General features: G+C 34.7%; 1 protein-coding gene across 4 annotated transcripts in view; it reads right to left on the reverse strand.

The window, feature by feature from the left end:
- Positions 1-19,519, reverse strand: part of NUP58 (nucleoporin 58) — a 61,560-nt gene that overhangs the window by 36,953 nt on the left and 5,088 nt on the right. For 2 of the 4 annotated variants that reach the window (XM_073894769.1, XM_025875172.2), the window contains exons 3-10: positions 17,999-18,034; positions 15,577-15,726; positions 14,792-14,929; positions 11,586-11,696; positions 6,982-7,006; positions 5,771-5,836; positions 5,285-5,459; positions 1,413-1,492 (exon numbers count right to left, since the gene is read on the reverse strand). In XM_073894769.1, coding sequence (XP_073750870.1) covers positions 1,413-1,492; positions 5,285-5,459; positions 5,771-5,836; positions 6,982-7,006; positions 11,586-11,696; positions 14,792-14,929; positions 15,577-15,726; positions 17,999-18,034 — 781 coding nt within the window. The remainder of the gene's footprint in view (positions 1-1,412; positions 1,493-5,284; positions 5,460-5,770; positions 5,837-6,981; positions 7,007-11,585; positions 11,697-14,791; positions 14,930-15,576; positions 15,727-17,998; positions 18,035-19,519) is intronic. The other 2 variants (XM_025875174.2, XM_025875175.2) reach the window with 2 other exon arrangements.

The raw sequence follows: 19,519 nt of genomic DNA on the forward strand, positions 1-19,519 counted from the left end.
TCAATCAGGTTTTACAAGCAAGTACTTAGGGTTCTTATATTTATAATCTAAAAACACTATAGTGTTTACAGAAAAAACATGTAATACTACTACTATTCTGATAAATTTAACTAGAGAATGCCAGAAAGATAAAAGGGACCTTGAATAGCATGCAAAGCATGCTGAATGTTATTCTGTAAGAAATGGAGAACTATGAAAGCTTTTTGCAGTGGAAAATGATACAATGCACCCATTTTAAAACCAGCTCTGATGGCAGCATGGAGAACAAGACAGAGGGATAAAATACTAGAGGAAGTCCAGTGAGGAAGCACAGACCATGCTAATCTGAGTAAGATAAGAGGAGCATCACTGTCTTTGTTAATTTTCTGATTTTGATCATTGAACTGTGGTTATGTAACAGAATATTACATTTAAAGAATACACACTGAAGTACTTTAGCATAAAGGACATCACGTCGCAAATAACTCAAAACTGTTCAGGGGGGAAAATATGTATATACATATAGAGAGCAGGGAACAAAACAAATATAGTAAAAATATTAACATGTAAGGAAACTAGATAAAAGATATATGGGAATTCTTTGTTTTATTCTTGAAACTTCCCTATAAGCCTGAAATTATATCATAATAAAAAGTTAAAAGAAAAAAGAAAGTGAGGGACCAGGAATCAGACGGACCTATACCACTCACAAGCTCAGGGCTTCACCTCTTCATGCCTCAGGTTCCTCATCTCTAAGAATGGAATAGTAACAGCTGTAAAGGTTTTGTGGAAAATGAGATAAAGTATGTAAAGTGCTAAGCACACCGCTTGGCATATGGTAAGCATGTGATAAATATTAGCCATTATTCTATCTAGCAACACAAAAGGATATAAAGAAAAGAAACAAGACAGAGATCACATGGCAAGTACACAAATACACAACCTACATGATGAGACTGCAGGTGGATTTTTTAAATTTTAACTTATCTACATCTTCTAATTGCTCTTCCTGAAAACTTATTACCTATATGAATAAAACTATGCAAGTAAGTAAAAGGGTTAAACTATTTCTAGAATGCCCTGTTTAAGGAAGGGATGATCATAAACTTATTTTTAAATTAAAAAGTCCTTATTGGTAAAAACATAAGTTTCTACTATCTGCAAAATTTAATATAGTGGAATAGGCCCTGTACGTAACAGGCAAAATAAACTATAATTGCATAATAGTGGTTAAAAGCTCAGATCTTAGCTGTCACTTACCCTCCAATAAAATGAAGGTAAGAACTGCCTTCTTAGGGTTATTATGAGAATTAAATGGAGAAATACATGTTAAGTGCTTATTAACCCAGGTTTGCTACAGAGTAAACTAAAAATTCTTAGCCTGTGTATTGTACTGTTTTGCTTTCTTAAAGTGAGAAAATCTAGTAACTTACTCAGCAGGAGCTGTGTTTTCATGTTGGAGTCCAGGTGGTGTTTTCTGGGTTCTTAAAGCTATTTCAGCATTCTTTAACTCCTAATAGATCAATAGATCAGAGGATTAAAAAAAAAAAAAAAAAAAAAAGACCAGTTAAAAATACCAATCTTCTCTGGACTGAAACTTCAAACAATGCCACTCTTATGCTATGAGAACATGCTATGTTTAACCTGCTTTACAAGTTGCTAAAACCTCTTCCCAAAGAAGACAAAGTACATCTTTAAAAAACTTTATGATAAATTTATAATGAGCTGCTGATCTATTTTAAGAACTAGGGGGACTCAGGGCGCTTGGGTGGCTCAGTCGGTTACGCGGCTGCCTTTGGCTCAGGTCATGATCCCAGGGTTCTGGAATGGAGCCTTACCACAGGCTCCTTGCTCAGCAGGGAGCCTCCTTCTCTCTTGGCCTGCCACTCCCCCTGCTTGTGCTCTCTCTCTCTGACAAATAAATAAAATCTTAAAAAAAAAGAAGAAAAAGAACTATGGACTTCTGCAAAATTCATGAAGTTAATTCATCTACAGCAAAAGACTCTGCTATTATTTAAAAATCTTTAATATACAAATATAGAAAATGCTGTTTTAAAAAAGCAAGGTAGTAGCAGTAATAACGCTGAGGCTGATGCAGCAGCAGTTAACATTCTGGCAACTTACTAAGTACCAAGCACTATGCTAAAGGCCTTATGTGTATATGGTCCATCCTCAATAACAACCTTATAATGTATGTGACATCTCCCTTTATACCAATGAAGAGGGGAACTTACAAGGACATGAGGTAACTTGTCCAGACCCATGTAGCTGGAATACCTGACAACTGCATCAAAGCAGCCCCATTTTAAAGCTTACATACCTAACCATTCTTATATTGCCTTCTACTGTTCCTCAATGTCATTCCTCTCTTTTAGCCAGTGGTTTTTCAAGACTGATACTCTGGTTCTACCCCCTTACATCCCACACTGCTATTACCGCACTGATTTTCAACCTCTATTTAAGTTCTTATTTAAAAAAAAAAAAAAAAAGTACCTTAACTTTATATTCCCTGCAGCAACCTCTTGCCCTCATCTTACTGCCAAACTAAGTCTCTAACAGTCTCTACCTGTTCTTTCCACTTCCTTTTCATTCTTCACCTCAGTCTTCCATCCTATCCCACTTCAGGACAAATGCCCTGGAGAGATCTGGACTATTAACTCTGAACCCTGCCTACCTCTTGCCAGGCCCAGACTCATAATCTAGCTCCTATAATACTTAACTGCTTACAGATCCTCAAACGTGCCTATTTCATGGCTCCATGCCTCTGCTTGGTATTCTTTCTACCAGCCTGGTGAACACTCATTATGTTCAAGATTCAGCACAAAGGTATCCTACTCTTGACAGATGATAAAAGTGCCCACTTGAATTCTTTGTGCCTCTATCATACCTTGTACCTGGAACATGTTACCCAACTGATTTAACTCATTCTCCCTAGTATATTTTAAGTCTTTTGACCCCAAACACTTCTGTCGAAGTGCTCTGTGTATAACAGATGCTTAAAAATGCTCACTGACTGCATGTAACCTCAACAAACCACTGGCACCTGCCCTACCCAAAAAGAAGAGATTTAAATTCCTTTCTTATTTAAACTCTTGAGTTATGTAATCAAAAAAATGAAGGATTTAAGAGATTTTGCTTTCATAAGATTCTGGTCAATCACAACACTGCTCCTCAGAATTGCCTGCATTTCCCAAAAAGGCTTTCTTTGAAGAAAAGGTTTAGGGTTAAAGAAGACTGATAACTATTTCACTAAGGGAGTCAGAATATTTTCTCAACTGATAATTCACTAAACTGTTGGTAGAGCAATAATTCCTGAATTAGAAATAAGAATCTTAGATCAAATTTCTTTGATATCATCTACAAAATTTTCTAAACTTGACTTAGGTGACTTTTCCTTACAGAAACTTTGACTCATCCCCTTCTTCATTTGCCACCTTTATACTCTACCCAATCTTTTATTATTTCATTTACACCACTAGTCTTTTAGTATCTTTGGGGTTGGGTCTTTATCTCTGAAAGACTATTAACAAGTCTGATACATAAAAGGTATTCTACAAATATTTATGAATGGAATCATCCAGTGCTAGAGTTACAGTGAATCCCATTATAGCATTCATTTCTCTTTTTCTTGAGTTTGCTTCCTCTATTACTGTGCTAATGACCCTTCCCATATAATTTCATATATTTCACTTATGAAATTTGTAATTTCATGTAATGTTTAATCGGAGTCTAAACATTCTCCACTGTCTAAAAGCATAACTAACATTTCCTTCCTCCTAGAAAGATGATACATACATATCTGATGATGTATACAGAACGATAAGTGGAAAAAAAAAATGGGAGAATATCTTAATCATATTTAACTAAAGAGTTTGTAGGCAACCAGGAAATCTGAAAGCAGACAATAAGGGCTTTGAATTCCTTTTAAACATCATAGTTTAGAATAGCTACTTTAGTAACACATTTTTATTAAAAATATCACAAAGTATTCTCTAATAGTTGACTTGAAGACACATAAGCACATACAAACTTCCAATTTTAAATCAAATAAGTCCTGGGGATTTAATGTACAGCATGGTGACTATAGTTAATAATACTGTATTGTGTATTTGCAAGTTGCTAAGACAGTAATCGTGAAAGTTCTCATCTCAAGGGGAAACATTTTTTTAACTAAGTATGGTGGTAGATGTTAACCAGATTTGTTGTGGTCATTTTGCAATATATACAAATATTGAATCATTACATTGCACACCTAAAACTAATATAGTTTTATATGTAAATCATATTTCAATAATAAGGGATATATGAGCACCTTTAAAATTTTTACTTAAATTATTATCACTTTATGAAGAGCATAGCACTCTGATAAGCCCATGTTTTAAAAAGGCATATAACAGGGGCATCTGGGTGGCACACTTATCATGAGATCAAGCCCCTCATTGGGCGCCCTGCTGAGTATGAAGTCTGCTGGAGATTCTCTCCCCCTCTCCCTCTGCCCCTCCTGCTAGTAAGCATGCACCCTCTCTCTCTAGTTTGCTCTAAAATAAATAAATCTTTAAAAAGGCATATCACATAAAGTTCATTAATAGATGAGGGAAAACTTTAGGGAAAGATTTCTAGACTGCCACGATCAGATCAAGCATATTTTATAACTGTGAAATATAAAACAAATCATCTACCATCATTCTTCCCCAACAATGTAGATAAGAACTATGTACTATGTATTTTATATTATACCAAAGAAACAAAAAACAAGTACACGAGTGACAAAAAACATGAGCCTCATTAACATTTTTAACAAAGACATAAGACTAGCAAGTCATCAGAATTATTTATAAAGCACGATATAGTTTTTATTTAATCGCTGACAGATTTTTAGAAACATATTTTTCTGCCCAGCTTGTATAATATAGCAATTTAGCCAGCAGGCACTCTTAGGAAGCAAACTAGTTAAGAGTATCACCTCTAGAGTTAGATTACCAGGGTCTGAATCCAAGGTCTTCCATTTATTAACAAAGCTCTCTGCCCATTTTCTTATTTATATAGATAAAAGTGCCTACCTCATAGACTTGTCATGAAAACTAAACTGGACTAATAAATATAAACTGCTTAAAATACTGCCTCATAAACAGCAAGCACTCAATACAAACTAGTAACTACTATTATTACAGCAACTTAAAAGTATACAAGCTATATGACTTTCTTATAGTATATCTGTATCAAGTCTTATAATCTATAAAAGAATGATTTCCATTACATAAAACAAAACAAAACCCTACAATAAAATGACTGTAAGTTAGTTTACCTGAGCAGTTTCTATTTTCAACTTGTCGATATTGAGGGTGTTTCTCTGTAACCCACTGGCAGCCAGTGACAGAAGCTGCTTCAGAGCTTTAATATCTTCTTGTACTTTAAGCATGGCTTTTGAAGACATTCTACTAATTTCTTCTTGTACCTGCTTTTGTTCCTTCACAAATTTCCTAAGAAGATATATAAAACTGACTTTAAAAAATACACCTTTGGTTTCCTACAGGAAAAAAGTACATTTACAACAGGTTGGTCAGAGTCCTAGTGTTTTAAGAAGGAAATATTAAAAATTCATCTACAGTTCACATGTTTTCAGAATGACAGTAAAAAAAATTTAATTCCTATTATTCTGCTTTCTCTGTTTATAAAAATATTAAAATTTTTACCCAAGTTAAAATGTTTAAGAGGAAGAAGAGATGTTCCCCCTAAAATTTATTCTAACGTTCTTCAACATGATTTATCTAATTATATTTTACACACTTACTGGAGATTTTCAACATCCTGGCAGATGACAGGAGGTAGATTTTCATCCTTCAGTGCTTTACTATCCCTAAGAAAAATGCCACAGATGTATTAAAGCCATTGAGATTATAAAAAGCTAACAGCTGAGTTCCACTAAAGTATGTGTTAAAGCAGAGGAAATAAAGCAAATATTGCCCATTTATAGCTTTCATGGTTGATTTCAAATCTCTTTATAAAAAACCGTAAGTTTCCTGACCTTTAAAGTAACTTTAACACTTCATTTGACAGGGAGATTTCTTTTCTAAAAAGAATGGCATCTATCATTAAGTACACATAAATGCATCTGATCAAATGTTTAAGAAAAAAATTAGAAAACACAACAGATTAAATATTGAACTAAGTTCCCCTGGCTCAAAAATTCTATGACTGACCTTTTATTCAGTTCAAAAATATTAAAGCATTCATTAAAGAAAGTCTACAAAACTTCTCATGAGATGCTCAATCTATTTTAATAATTTCAATTTGTTCTTCAACAAAATAAAAACTTTATTTTTCAATAAAATATATTTTATTGAACTATATTTATCAAACTATATTTTTTTTCAATAAAAACTAGGAATAGGCTAAGGGAATCATAAATATTTAATGAGGATAGGAATAGGTGAAATTTGGCATGCTGTAATGTAATTATGAGTTAAATTTCAGTCACAGATCTGCTACTACTTCCTTGATATAACCCTAAGCAAACCTCAATCTCTCCCAGCTTTCTCATTTATGTAATAGGGCTAAAATATACACAAGATGTTTTGGAGGCATGAACTTGATCATTTATTTACAAATGTTTTATTTAATGTAATACAAATTAGGTGAGAAAATATAAGTGGTAGTAAAAATAGTGATCTTCAAACATCTATGATGTATATGGAGGCTTTTCTCCCTCTTCATCAGAAGAAAATAAATGGCACTGGTATAGTAGCTTACATATAAAAGGTATATATATGTAAAATTGAGCATAAAGCATTCTAGAAAGAATTGGTTACAAATTTTCCTAATAATTAAAAATTAAAGATCTGACCTTCCAAAATCTTTGCATATGTTTATTATTTTATTTTAGACAAAAACTGATTCAAAGAATTTTTCTTCTAAATGCCTATATGGTTTCATTTACTTCAACAATACCACCTGCCTATAAATTAACAAATAAAATTCTTCAATTAAAAATTGTAAACTTACTCTGGTCTTGTTCCTGTTTTATCACCTAGAAAATTCAAGAAGCTTCATGTAAGAACAGGTCATTTAACAATGTATTCCAAATTCAAGTTTTAATTTAACACAAACTAGGGTATAAATAGAAAGTGCTACACATTTTTTAGACTGCCTCTTATACACCATGTGAGGTCATGAGTTGTCATAAACTCCAAACAAAACATGTTATGGATACATGTTTGTGTACATATAAACAGACAGTTATGTAGCTGATTTGTATCTATTTCTTTCAAGGACAAGAATCTTCCTCTTTCAACTATGTTCCATGAAAAATGTTCTTGCTTAGCGCAGTTTAACTCCTGAGAGTTTTACTTGATGCTTTCTTAGGTTCTATCAGTTTAGAATACTAAAATATGTCAGATTACCTGGACATCTCTAAATACAAAAGCAGCAATTTTTTTTTAAAGATGAAGTTATTAATGTGTGCAGAAATATCAACTACTTTCTCACTAACACCTATTTAGTGGTTATCATTAATAGTATATGTCTGAAAGTAGAAAAGAAAAATTTTCTGTCAGGAAAATGCAGTGACTCCCTTTCTCCTTTTCCAAAATTTATTTCACACTACAAAATAAGACCTGCTTAATTAAGAAAATGCAGGAACACACAAAACTTCATCCCACCAGAGAACCTTAATGGTTCCTCTTGTAAGCTATTTCTGCACTTACACACACATTTTTAAAAGCAATCAGGATAATTATGTTATGCTAACATATTTTCTCACCATGTTGTAATTAAGTCTTTTCCAAGTCACTTAACATATTTTAAATGACCACAGAATACTGATGACATAGCTGTATCAGAACCTTTACGTCCAACCCTCTTATTAACATATGAGCATTCACTATATAAACAATGCTGCTATAGTCAATGTCTTTATCTCCAAATACTGGTGCATGACTTTATTTGTATTCCAAAAAAAGAGTAATTTATAGGTCAAAGATTACATCAGGGAAGGCCTCTGACATCAAACTGATCCTTTCAAACAATTGTTCCACTTTATCTTCCCACCTACTATGAATAAGAGTACTTTATCCACCACATCCTCAACAACGAACATTTTTTTTAAAACAATCACTGCCAGTATATAGGTGAAAAATGCCGCTTCATTATAATCTAAATTCATATTTCTGACAGTACTAAGTAAAACATTTCAAATGTTAATTAGACAAGTACATTTCTCCTTTAGCGAATGGCATATTCAGGCTATTTGTACATCTTTTAGGTATGTTTCTGACTTCTAAGAGCTATTTCAACATTAAGCATATTAATTCTTTGTCTCATATATATATTTCATGTGTCTATTTCTAAAATCAAACCCTAATTTTAAGACACATCTCAATTTCAGATGTTAAAATGTTAAAAAATAAGCATCTAGAAATCAAGTACTTTTCTTCCAATTTGTCATTTACCTTTTGCCTTTGTCCATGGGGTTTGTTTACCTCTTTAATCTAACTCTAATTTATTTTTCCATATTTTGTATTTCACTGATTCTAAGATCTTTCTCTTTCATAGTTTAACATTTCTGAAATTGGTACCCATGTTCTACAGAAGGGGGTCTTTGACTGGATGAGACACAGTAATATAAAGTAGGGATTTAATTTTTTTTCCAAATAGTTCAACTTTTTTATTCATTAATGTACTATTTTGCTCTTTCCTTCATATTCCATTTTTATTATATTCACAGAAGTTTATACAGACAAACCTGTGTACATAAAACTTAGGCCTGTTTTTAGTCCACCATGGGCCCTGACTAGTCTATCTAGCTTTGCATCTGTAACACCTGTGGACTGCTATAAAAGCTCCCTAACAGCACTCTGTATCTGTTCTTGCCCTCCTGCACATTATCTTCCAAATGGCTGCCAGAATGCTCTTCAAAAATGTATCTCAGGGCGCCTGGGTGGCGCAGATGGTTAAGCGTCTGCCTTCGGCTCAGGTCGTGATCCCGGGGTCCTGGGATCAAGTCCCGCGCTGGGCTCCCTGCTCAGCGGGGAGCCTGTTTCTCCCTCTGCCTCTGCCTCTCTGTCTCTGCCTCTCATGAATAAATAAATAATCTTAAAAAAATAAATAAATAAAAACGTATCTCATGTCACATTATCCACATCAAAATCCTAGCAGGTCTCAACTGTCCTCCATGTAATTACAAAACTCCTTTAAGTGGCACACACGGCCCTTCCCTTTATGACGTCTGGAATCTGATCTTCCCATGCTGTAGCTTGCTGGTCTTCCAGCAGTTCTTCAAAAAAGATCATCCTCATCTCTAGATCTTGCTCTATGCTGCCCCCACTTACAGAACATTGCTTCCTACCACTCTTCATCTATTAAACCCAATACTGTAGGTCCAGGCTAACTGATACAGCTACTACAGAAACAGAGAAATCCTTTACATTAAAAAAAGAATCCCTTGACACGTATAGCAGGTTAAAGGGAACTGATGTGGTACATCAGGTCATGTATATTTATTCTACATATTCCTTTTGTTCAACTCTAAGGCATAACATGAGAGGAAGACAATTGGGGAAGGCGGGGGCGGGGCAGGGAAAGAGGGGAGATTAACTCCTTATATTTCTCTTACTCCTTTGCCTCAATCAGCTCTTTCACAAGGAACCTAAAAGCAATTACAATAAAAAGAGAAACAGTTTCATAATTAAAATCAAAGTAGTTGGAGGGTACCAGACTGCTCCAGCTGAGTAAAAAAATAAGCTGCTAAAACATCTAAGATAATTTTTCTAATTTTGAAGTTGCTACAAAGAAAACTAAGTAAAAACAAGAGAGACCCCTATGTTTAAAAATCAATTTTCATTCAAATAAAAATAATCCCAAATTTTCTAAGTTTAAAAGGATTTTAGGATACCCAACTTTTAAAACAGTACTTCACCCTAGAATAATAACTGTATAATAAAAACCACGTCCAAAACAAAAAATTCTTACACAGATATATGGACACGGCATATTTTACACCTTCATCTATTACCTCATTCTAAGTTCTTCAGAGGGGTTCAACGCAATATGCATGTATATACCCTACTGAAACATGCTTTCACCAGAGGCATAAGAGACATTGCAAGACAAAACAAAAAATCATGCATAGGGACAACAAAACTAAAACACTTTTTTTTTTTTTTTAAGATTTTACTTGTCAGAAAGAGAGAGAGAGCAGAAGCAGGGGGAACAGCAGAGACAGAAGCAGCAGCAGGCTCCCTGCTGAGCAGGGAGCCTGATGTGGGACTCGATTCCAGGATACTAGGATCATGACCTGAGCTAAGGGCAGACACTTAACCGACTTGAGCCACCCAGGCGTCCCTAAAACACTTTTCAAAATGAATCTAGATTGGCAATTTTTAAAAAGAATATTCGCATGGCAAGGGCACAGTGAGAAGAGTATTTTCATACTGGCTGGTGGGAAATAGATTGGTAAAACCTTTCTGAAAAGTGATTTCACAATATATACCAAGAGTCTCCAAAACTGTCCCTTTCTTTAAGCCAATGATTCAGTTTCTAGGTATTTGTCTTAAAAAAATAACCAAAAATATGAATGAAAATTTGTAATAAAAGCAAACACCTAGACAGCATCTACTATGTGCCTGGCTCTGCTGAAGTCTTATAAATAGTAATCCTCAGACAAACGTTGTCAAGTAGGTACTACTATTTTCCCCCACTTTACATAAAGAAACTAAGGCACAGAGGGATAAATAACTTGAATAAGGTCACAGAGCTTGTAATAGTTGGGGGGATTTGAAGCCAGATGATTTCAGCTCAAGTCTACACCCTTAAACTACAATACTATTTTGCCTCTCTCTATAAAGATGCTCAATATGTTGAGCATTCTACTTCCTAGAATAAATGAACTGAAAACAAACACTAATAATAGAATGATGGTTGATTAATGATATACCGATTCATAAAGCTGATATTAAGCAGCAGTAGAATACCCCTAAAAGAATTACTGAACTGACAAATACCTGTGATATAATACATGAGAAAGAACAGATTACAAAGCAATGCAGTTGACCTTTGAACAATGCAGGGATTAGGGGTCCCAACCCCCCAGGCAGTTGAAAATCCGTGCATAATTTTTGATTCCCCAAAATCTTTACTAATAGCTTACTGCTGACCAGAAATTTTACTGATAATATAAAGTCAGTTAACATGCACTTGGTATATGTACTATATACTGCATTCTTACAATAAAATAAAAGAAAATGTTTTAAGAAAATCATAAGGAAAACACATTTATAGTACTCCACTGTTATTTATTGGAAAAAATCCACATATAAGTGGAGCTAAACAGTTCAAAGCATGTTGTTCAAGGGTCAACTTGTATACCCTATATGTGTGCATGATCCCAACTTAAGAATATATATTAATACACACATTAAGATAACTACATAAGACATATGCACATACAAAACCCAGTTTTCTACAATAAAATCTTAAACACACAATACACACAAAATTTGTGAAATATAAAGCAAACAAATTTAAAAGTAAAAACTTTACTACTGAATATATAACTAAAAATCTTGCTGACATAGGAATTTAAGTTACTGTTAGAATATAACATTACTTACTCTTTTTATCTGATGAGCTACAAAAATCTATACCACCAAGACCTTCATTGCCTGCAGTTGAAGTAGCTGCTGTGGTTCCCAAAGTCAAGCCTAAAGCATTCTGTCCAAGTCCTACAAATAAGCCAAATATAATTTACAAAGTTCACTGAAAGTCTTTATAATGATTTTCCCTTAATGACCAAAGCTCTCAAATTCTTTTAAGTTGGATCCCGTTTTTCTTCATACTTGATTTAAGTAAATAACAAGGAATAAGTCTGGAGCGAGTCAATGGTATATGTAGTTTGGATGATGTAATTTTAACTTTACTTTTTAGGTAATTTTTTTAAGTATAGTTGACACACAATGTCACCACACAATGTCACATTAGTGTACAACAGTGATTTGACAGTCTACACATGCTATGTTCACCACAAATGTCATTACCCCATCTGTCACCATACAACATTATAATAACATTGATTATATTCCCTAGGCTATACCTTTCATCCCTGTGACTTACTCATTCCATAACTGGAAGCCTGTACCAACCCCCTCCCCCTTCACCCATTTTGCCTGTCTTCCCTACCCTTTCTGGCAACCATCAGTTCTCTGTATTTATGGGTCTATCAATTTTTCTTTACTGAAAACGTCAGAGCGTATCTATTAATTCAATAAATGTGAACATACTACCTATTGTTTTTTTAAACCCTCCTAAAAAAGCAGTTTTAGTTTGTGTATTTTCAGGTGAATACTTCTTGTCTTCCAGTCATGCTTTGGAATTGTATACTTTTAAAATAATCTAATACTGGATGTGCTAATTAACTTGATGGGAATTTACAATGTGCATGTATATATGAAATCATCATGCTCTACACTTTAAGTATCTTACAATTTTACTTCTCAATTATACCTCAATAAAGCTGGTGACAGATAAACAAGTAAATAAGTAAAATAATCTACTAATGATTTATAAGATTTTAGTATAACATAAAGCAAATAGTTTTACTATTAATGAAATTTAAAGAGCTGAGAGTTGGAAGCCTTACAGTTCAAACATCATCAAAATTTTATACTCCTAAGTTTTCTTAACAAAACTTTATGAAAGAAGTAGACTTCATTTATTTAAATTCTACCTCACTGACAAAAGGAACTGAAGGGACTAAACTATAGTTACTCTTAAGTCATTATTGTATGCTTGTGAATCAAGTAGCAAAATTTTAAAGACCATGCATTGGCAAATCATCTAAGTACATGCATTTCCAAGCTGACACAACTGTGGTTCTTTTTAGACAGATGCTATTTACTTTAGAAACAAAGGAAACGGTAGGATGTACTGGATAAGAGCATGGCATAACTGAAAACTGGATTTAAATACTGACAATGTGTGACAAAAAATATAGCTAAATAAAGGTCCATTTTTTAAAAACAATCAATGGCATCTTTAGGTTAGCATAACCATAAATCAAGCACTGACGTGTTAGTCTAGAGCCTAGTAAAAATTAGAAAAGGCCTAAAAACTCATCAGCAAGACACAAAAACAATCCTCCACCTCCCCTTTCTGCTATTTTTGTGTTTTGCTCTCATAGGAATCTTTGGGAGAGATGTTTAAATACTTATCCTGCAAAGAATGTATGTTATAGTCATCCAGTGATTTGGTTATTAGGAGACATTTTGAATACCTACAAGGTTAGACAATAGTGACAAAGATAAGTATCTGAAAGATCAATGCAAACTTAAATGCTACAAATTTTTAGATTATCTTCACCAACTCCTTTTTTCCCCTCCCACTGACCAAGAGTTTCTTCATTAAATTTAGTATCTGAATAGAGTACATGAAAGAACCGTTTAATAGCCTGAATTATAAACTGAATTATAAAAAATATATTTGTTATATAATTATATATATGATATATAATTATAAAAAATATAAAAAATAAACTGTTTATTTATAAATAAACACTAGGTCATACTCCTTCATCTTTCCCACACAACCAAGTATTAGACACCTATAGGTGTTCAGTAAAACTTCTGAAATAGCCATTATAAATGAACATATGTATTATTGGAAATTCTGTGATTTCAACATGTTTCAATGTTGAATAACATGTTTTTCCTAACTCATAAATTGTTAAAGAGAAGTTCTTGATGTTCTATTGCTATGTGAGATAATCATACAATGTTTTCAAGTCAGAGGAAAGCTTTTCTCACTCTTACATTTTATTATATTATATACAGTATCATGTTTCCTCTATTATTCATTCCCAATATTCAAAACATCCGTAGAATCCTTAACATGAGGCTAATTTCAAAATAAACGTGTAATGAAAAATCAATCCAAGATAAAAACGATTAGGTATTCTCTGCCAAGTGAACTGGTACTTTAGTATTTTGCCTGACTATGATAAACTTAATACTTGTGTTCTAAAACGTTGTCTTCAAAGCATGCTAATACCCTTTCCTGATGTCTGTAATGGAAAGCTATGCTTAAAACCAGGGCTTAAAAGGTCAAGTTGTTTTACAATGAACTTAGATACTAAATGATCCAAAACTATGCAACTGCCATTTATTAAAAAGGTAAGTTTCTCTAGAATAGTTTACAGACTCCTTAAACAGACCCTTCTTTGCTTCTTTATTTAGTCAGTCAATATTTTTTTTCAGCATTTATTTTTTTTAATTTTTATTTTTTTATTGTTATGTTAATCACCATATATTACATCATTAGTTTTTGATGAAGTGTTCCATGATTCATTGTTTGTGCATAACACCCACTGCTCCATGCAGAACGTGCCCCCTTGAATACCCAGCACCAGGCTAACCCATCCCCCCACCCTCCTCCCCTCTAGAACCCTCAGTTTGTTTTTCAGAGTCCATCGTCTCTCATGGTTCGTTTCCCCCTCTGACTTACTCCCCCTCATTCTTCCCCTCCTGCTATTTTCTTCTTTTTCTTTTTTCTTAACATATGTTGCATAATTTGCCGCAGAAGTACAGATCTGCAACTCAACAGTCTTTATCTAGTCAGTCAATATTGAGAAGCAGAAAGATTTATTTCTATAATATGGCTAAGATATCCAATTATGTATGAAAAACATTATTTTATAATTCAGTTTTCATACCAAACAAAAAACACACAGGTTAAAGAGACAAAGTGGTCTGTTCAAAATGTCAAAATACAGATAAAGTAAATTTAAATATAAATACTATTTTGGAAAATGAGTATCATCAATTACCTGATGTCGCTGTATTTGAACTCTGGAAAAGCGAACCTCCCAAACCAGCTAAGGCTCCCCCTAAGGAAAGGCTTGTTGATGCGGTGGTAGTTGTGGCTGTTGTTCCACCCAAATTATTTAGGGTAAATCCTGTAGATGCTATAAAAAGTGAAACTGTAAGGCTTCACAAGGAAACATCATTTCTAAGAACACCAGAGAAAATGCAAAACATTTCCAAAAAAAAAAAAAAAAAAAAAAAAAAAAAAAAAAAAAAACCTCATGTCCATGATAAAATTCGCTCTTAGGAAAAATTACTCACTAAAGATAAAATTATATATACTTAAGAATAAAGACAAATAGTACCTTAAAGCAAAAACTAGTGACAGAAATAAGAGTTCTGGGTAATACTAGAATGGTATCAGGTAACTGATTCCAGACAGTGATAAAGAGTTTTCAACCCAGGACACCAACTTCGCCTTCAAAAGCCAGGCAAGGTTTAGGCAAACTCTTTATCCTTCCTTGTCACCAAAATGCTCCTTTACAAAAACTATTAAGTTTTACATTTTACCTCTCACCCTGTCCCTGCTTTGCTCTGTAAATAGAGACCAACTTCCAGGATGACCTCTGTTGCTTTAAAGCCCAATGATGACCTTCGCAAATCAGCAATTTTATAGGTCAAAACTGCTGATTAAAATAAAAACTTTCCAAAACTGAAGTTAGCTTTAAAAAGGTGGATACCTAAATTCACTAGCCAAAAACAAAATAAAATTCAACCACAAAACGTGACTTTTTCCATTCTGCCTCACCTGCTGGAGTTGATGTCAGAGCAGACGAAAGAGTAAGACCACTAGCTGAGGTAGAAGTAATAGGGAGAGCAAATGGTGTGGCAGATGCGGCAGGTTTAGTGAATCCTAAACTGAAACCTGTTGTAGACGTAGATGTAGTAGCTGGCGTTCCTGTGTCAAACAAACAAACAAACAAACCCTATTTTACCGTAACTGTGTATGTATTATACCAGTTTCAGTCAGGATCCCTAAAAGTTTGTGATCCTACTTTTGTAGATAGAAGGATATTTGGATATATATGAAAAAGGGAAATATAGAAGTTGGAACCAAATCATGGTGAATACTTAAAAGAGGACCCTATGATTTAAGAAAAGCAAAAGAAAGTCCAATCAGTATGGTAATATTGAAATCCAATTTCAGTTCTATCCCTGGATTTACCTAAAACAGCATTTATCCTTCCTTTTCTTTATACTCAACAGAAAAACATCCCTTCCCTCCAAGGCTATTTAAACCACCATTCTCTACTGCTTCTACTTCCTTCTGTGTTTCTGTCATCTCCCGCTACGCCTTTCAATCTGCTTTTGTCTATCTCCTTCCTCTGTTCACTTCTCAAATGATACTGCCTATGGCTCCAGACCTGCTCCCATACTTCCCAACTGCAGAATTTCCACTAGGGGAACATGGGTCTAAATCTACACCTACCGGAGTCTCCCCTGGTTAGTTCCACCTGGATGTCCCTTCCCTTTGTACCTCAACGTCTCCTTATACAAAAACGTTCCTAAATCCCCTGCCATGGTCCACTCGGTTGTTCAAGCCAGAAACCATAATCACCCCTGACGTTCCTTCTCTCTCCTGCATTCTACTAGTCACAAATCCTATTGATTCCACTACAGAAATATCCCTGGACTACAAGCATCCTCAAAACCCTTAGCTCAGGTCATCTCCCTCTCAAGAACAATTACAGTAACCCCTTAATTTGTTTTTGTGCTATCAGTCCTTCTAAACTTAATTCTTTGAATTACTTCAGTTACTTTAAAAATGAGAGACCACCACCAAAAAATAATACCCTGGTGATTCTCCCTGACTGAAGGCTCCCATTAGCTCTATACTACCTCTACACTAGAGTCAAAAGGCGTGGCACCCACCTGCTCCTCACACCCCCTCTCCCTACCACTCCCATTTCTGAATCCTAAACTGCAAGAACCGAGTACTTTTCCTATTTCTCTGGATCCCTTTATGACTGGGCCTTTCCACTCCTCCATCAGGAATGATGTTTTCTGCCACCCCAGATAAACTCCTACTCTTATCTTCCTCTGCCTTCCTTGGTGCCTTTCATACCTATGTTAGAGCATTTATCAGATCACACAAGAACATATTACTATAACTGCCAGTCACCTTCACCTCATAACCCACTGAATGCCTTGCTCATGCACTCAGCAACTGACATCATCAGTACCATCCTCCCCACCAGTACCATCACCACCACAACAGCTAATACTAAATGTTTAAAGCATTATGTATACCTAAGGCCACAGAGTTAGGAAGTAATAGCTGCTCAAAAATATTAAATAAAGAAATACATAATGACCTGCATTTTGGCTTCTCCTCAAGGCACTGAGAGAAGCAGCTGCCAGAAATTAAACTTCTGGATTGCCCTTACCACAACCAGAAATTCCTGCCAGAGTACAGTGCTTTGAAATCCTGTATGGGTTCTCCAATGTCAGAAAATAAGAGAATCCAACTGCTTGCCCTTGAAGCCAATCCTGTCCAAAAACTCTGGTAGTAAACAGATGTGTTACACCTTCTGCTGGTAACAGGTGAGTAGCATCCAAGTGAAGAAAGTCCACCAATCTTTAGTTTATTTAAACTTTTTATTTAATGTCAGTTCAATTAATAAATCTAACTGAGTTTCCTCACTGTCCTCTCATTCATTCATTTCCTTTGACATTATTAACTGCTGTCCTACTTAACTCACATTCCCTTTGGCATATCATTACAGAGAACTATGATGTTTCTGAACTGGAAAGGAATCCAAAAACTTTTTAGTCCAATACACCCCTTTTATAGGTAACTAAAAGCTGCCAGATACTCTGACCACCTAAGACCTCACAATGATTTGGAGGTACAAGCAGGGTTTAATTTCAAGACTTCTGGCCTACAGTCTGTTGCTTTTTTTCACTAAAAGGATTCAAATGACTACAAAATTCAGTGTGAAATAAATCTCCACAGAAAAACCATATCTGTATTTAAGGGTTTTTTTCTGAATTAAAAAGTCATTGACTTTTTTAAAAACTCCAATATTGAAAGGTTCTGTGATGAGTGAATGTCTGTGATCTATATTAGGTTCCTTACATGCTTCCTTCTATACCCCATCTCTGTGAGATATTAAGAAAGAGAAGAATAGAAAACCACAGATCTGGGATCTTTCCTCAAAAATTCTTACCCAGAGTTAATCCTGTAGTTATAGTTGTTGCTATTCCTGGGGACAAAAAGAGAAATAAAATTTAATCATCAAGGGAAGATGACATTTTTTGTCGTTTATCACAAGGGCAAGACTTGGGAGTCATCCTCAGGGTGTGATACTACAACAACCAGTATCTTCCACCATAACGACTAAAACAAACATTTTTCCTATAGCACTGGTTTTCATATTACAGGCTGTATATAATTTGTTATATTAGGCAATAAGATTTATAAATGCAAACAACTATGGCTTATAACAACATTAGGCAAGAAGTAAAAAAGCTACTCCAAGCAAACACTGGCACAGAGTTGTCTCAAGAAGTTCACTGGCTGCTCTCATATTTACTCCTGCAGTTCTTACATTTTCTATGTATGGCTGTGAAAAGTTGCAGTCAAAGCTGGAAGGTCAATGCAAAAAGTGGTAACAGAGACCAAGAGGCCCTGAGGGTAGAGAATAAAGAGTAAGTAAAGAAGTAAACTTTTTAAATGGCAGCACCAGTGAAACATATTTTTAACTTAATAATAACCAAATGTCTGTAAGTATTAAAAAACAAACACCTTTTTATTATTGAAATGTCTACCAGAAACCTTGACTTCTTGCTCTTTTCCCATCGAAACAACTGTTTTAATAATACAAAAACTTAGGGCGCCTGGGTGGCTCAGTTGGTTGGGCGACTGCCTTCAGCTCAGGTCATGATGCTGGAGTCCCGGGATGGAGTCCCGCATCGAGTCCCTCCCTGCTCAGCAGGGAGCCCACTTCTCCCTCTAACCCTCCCCCCTCTCATGGTCTATCTCATTCTCTCTCTGAAATAAATAAATAAATAAAATCTTTAAAAAAAAATAATACAAAAACTTAAAACATCTCTTAGGAAGGTAAATGATAATATTATAGCAAGACAGGATGCTGACTGTCCCATATATGTGACTAAATTAATTAATGTCCAAATTGGTAAACTGGCTTATCTTCACTAAGGTTAAACACTGCATTATATAATCTAATATAAAAATTAAATTAATTCATTATACTTAAAGAGGTGTATCTTCTTCGTGTCAAGTATATATTTAAAAAGTTATTTAAAAAAAGAGATCTTATTTCTTTAAATGTGTTTTCCTTCCTTTTTTTTAAGATTTATTTATTTATTTTTGAAAGAGAGCTCCAGTGTTGAGGGAGCAGGGGGCACGGCAGGGGGACAGGGAGAAGAGAGAATCTCAAGCAGATTCCCTGAGGAGCCTGAGGCCCAAAGAGGGGCTCATTCTGCAACCATGAGATTATGACCTGAGAGGAAATCAAGAGCTGGACCCTTAACCAACTGAGCCACCCACCCAGGCACCCCTAAATGTGTGTTTTCCTTTACACTAAAATACATTATAACCAATGTTGGGCCTATCACTGGCCCTTAATTCCACATCCCTATATATTTTTTCATCTTAGTATTTACCATTTTTTAGGTCTATCACCAAAGACAATCCCTGTAAAGGGAAGAGATATAGAAAAGAACTT

This window comes from Callorhinus ursinus, unplaced genomic scaffold (assembly GCF_003265705.2).
Source record: "Callorhinus ursinus isolate GAN/ISIS: 27379988/994484 unplaced genomic scaffold, GSC_fseal_2.0 scaffold7, whole genome shotgun sequence".
NCBI lineage: Eukaryota > Metazoa > Chordata > Mammalia > Carnivora > Otariidae > Callorhinus > Callorhinus ursinus.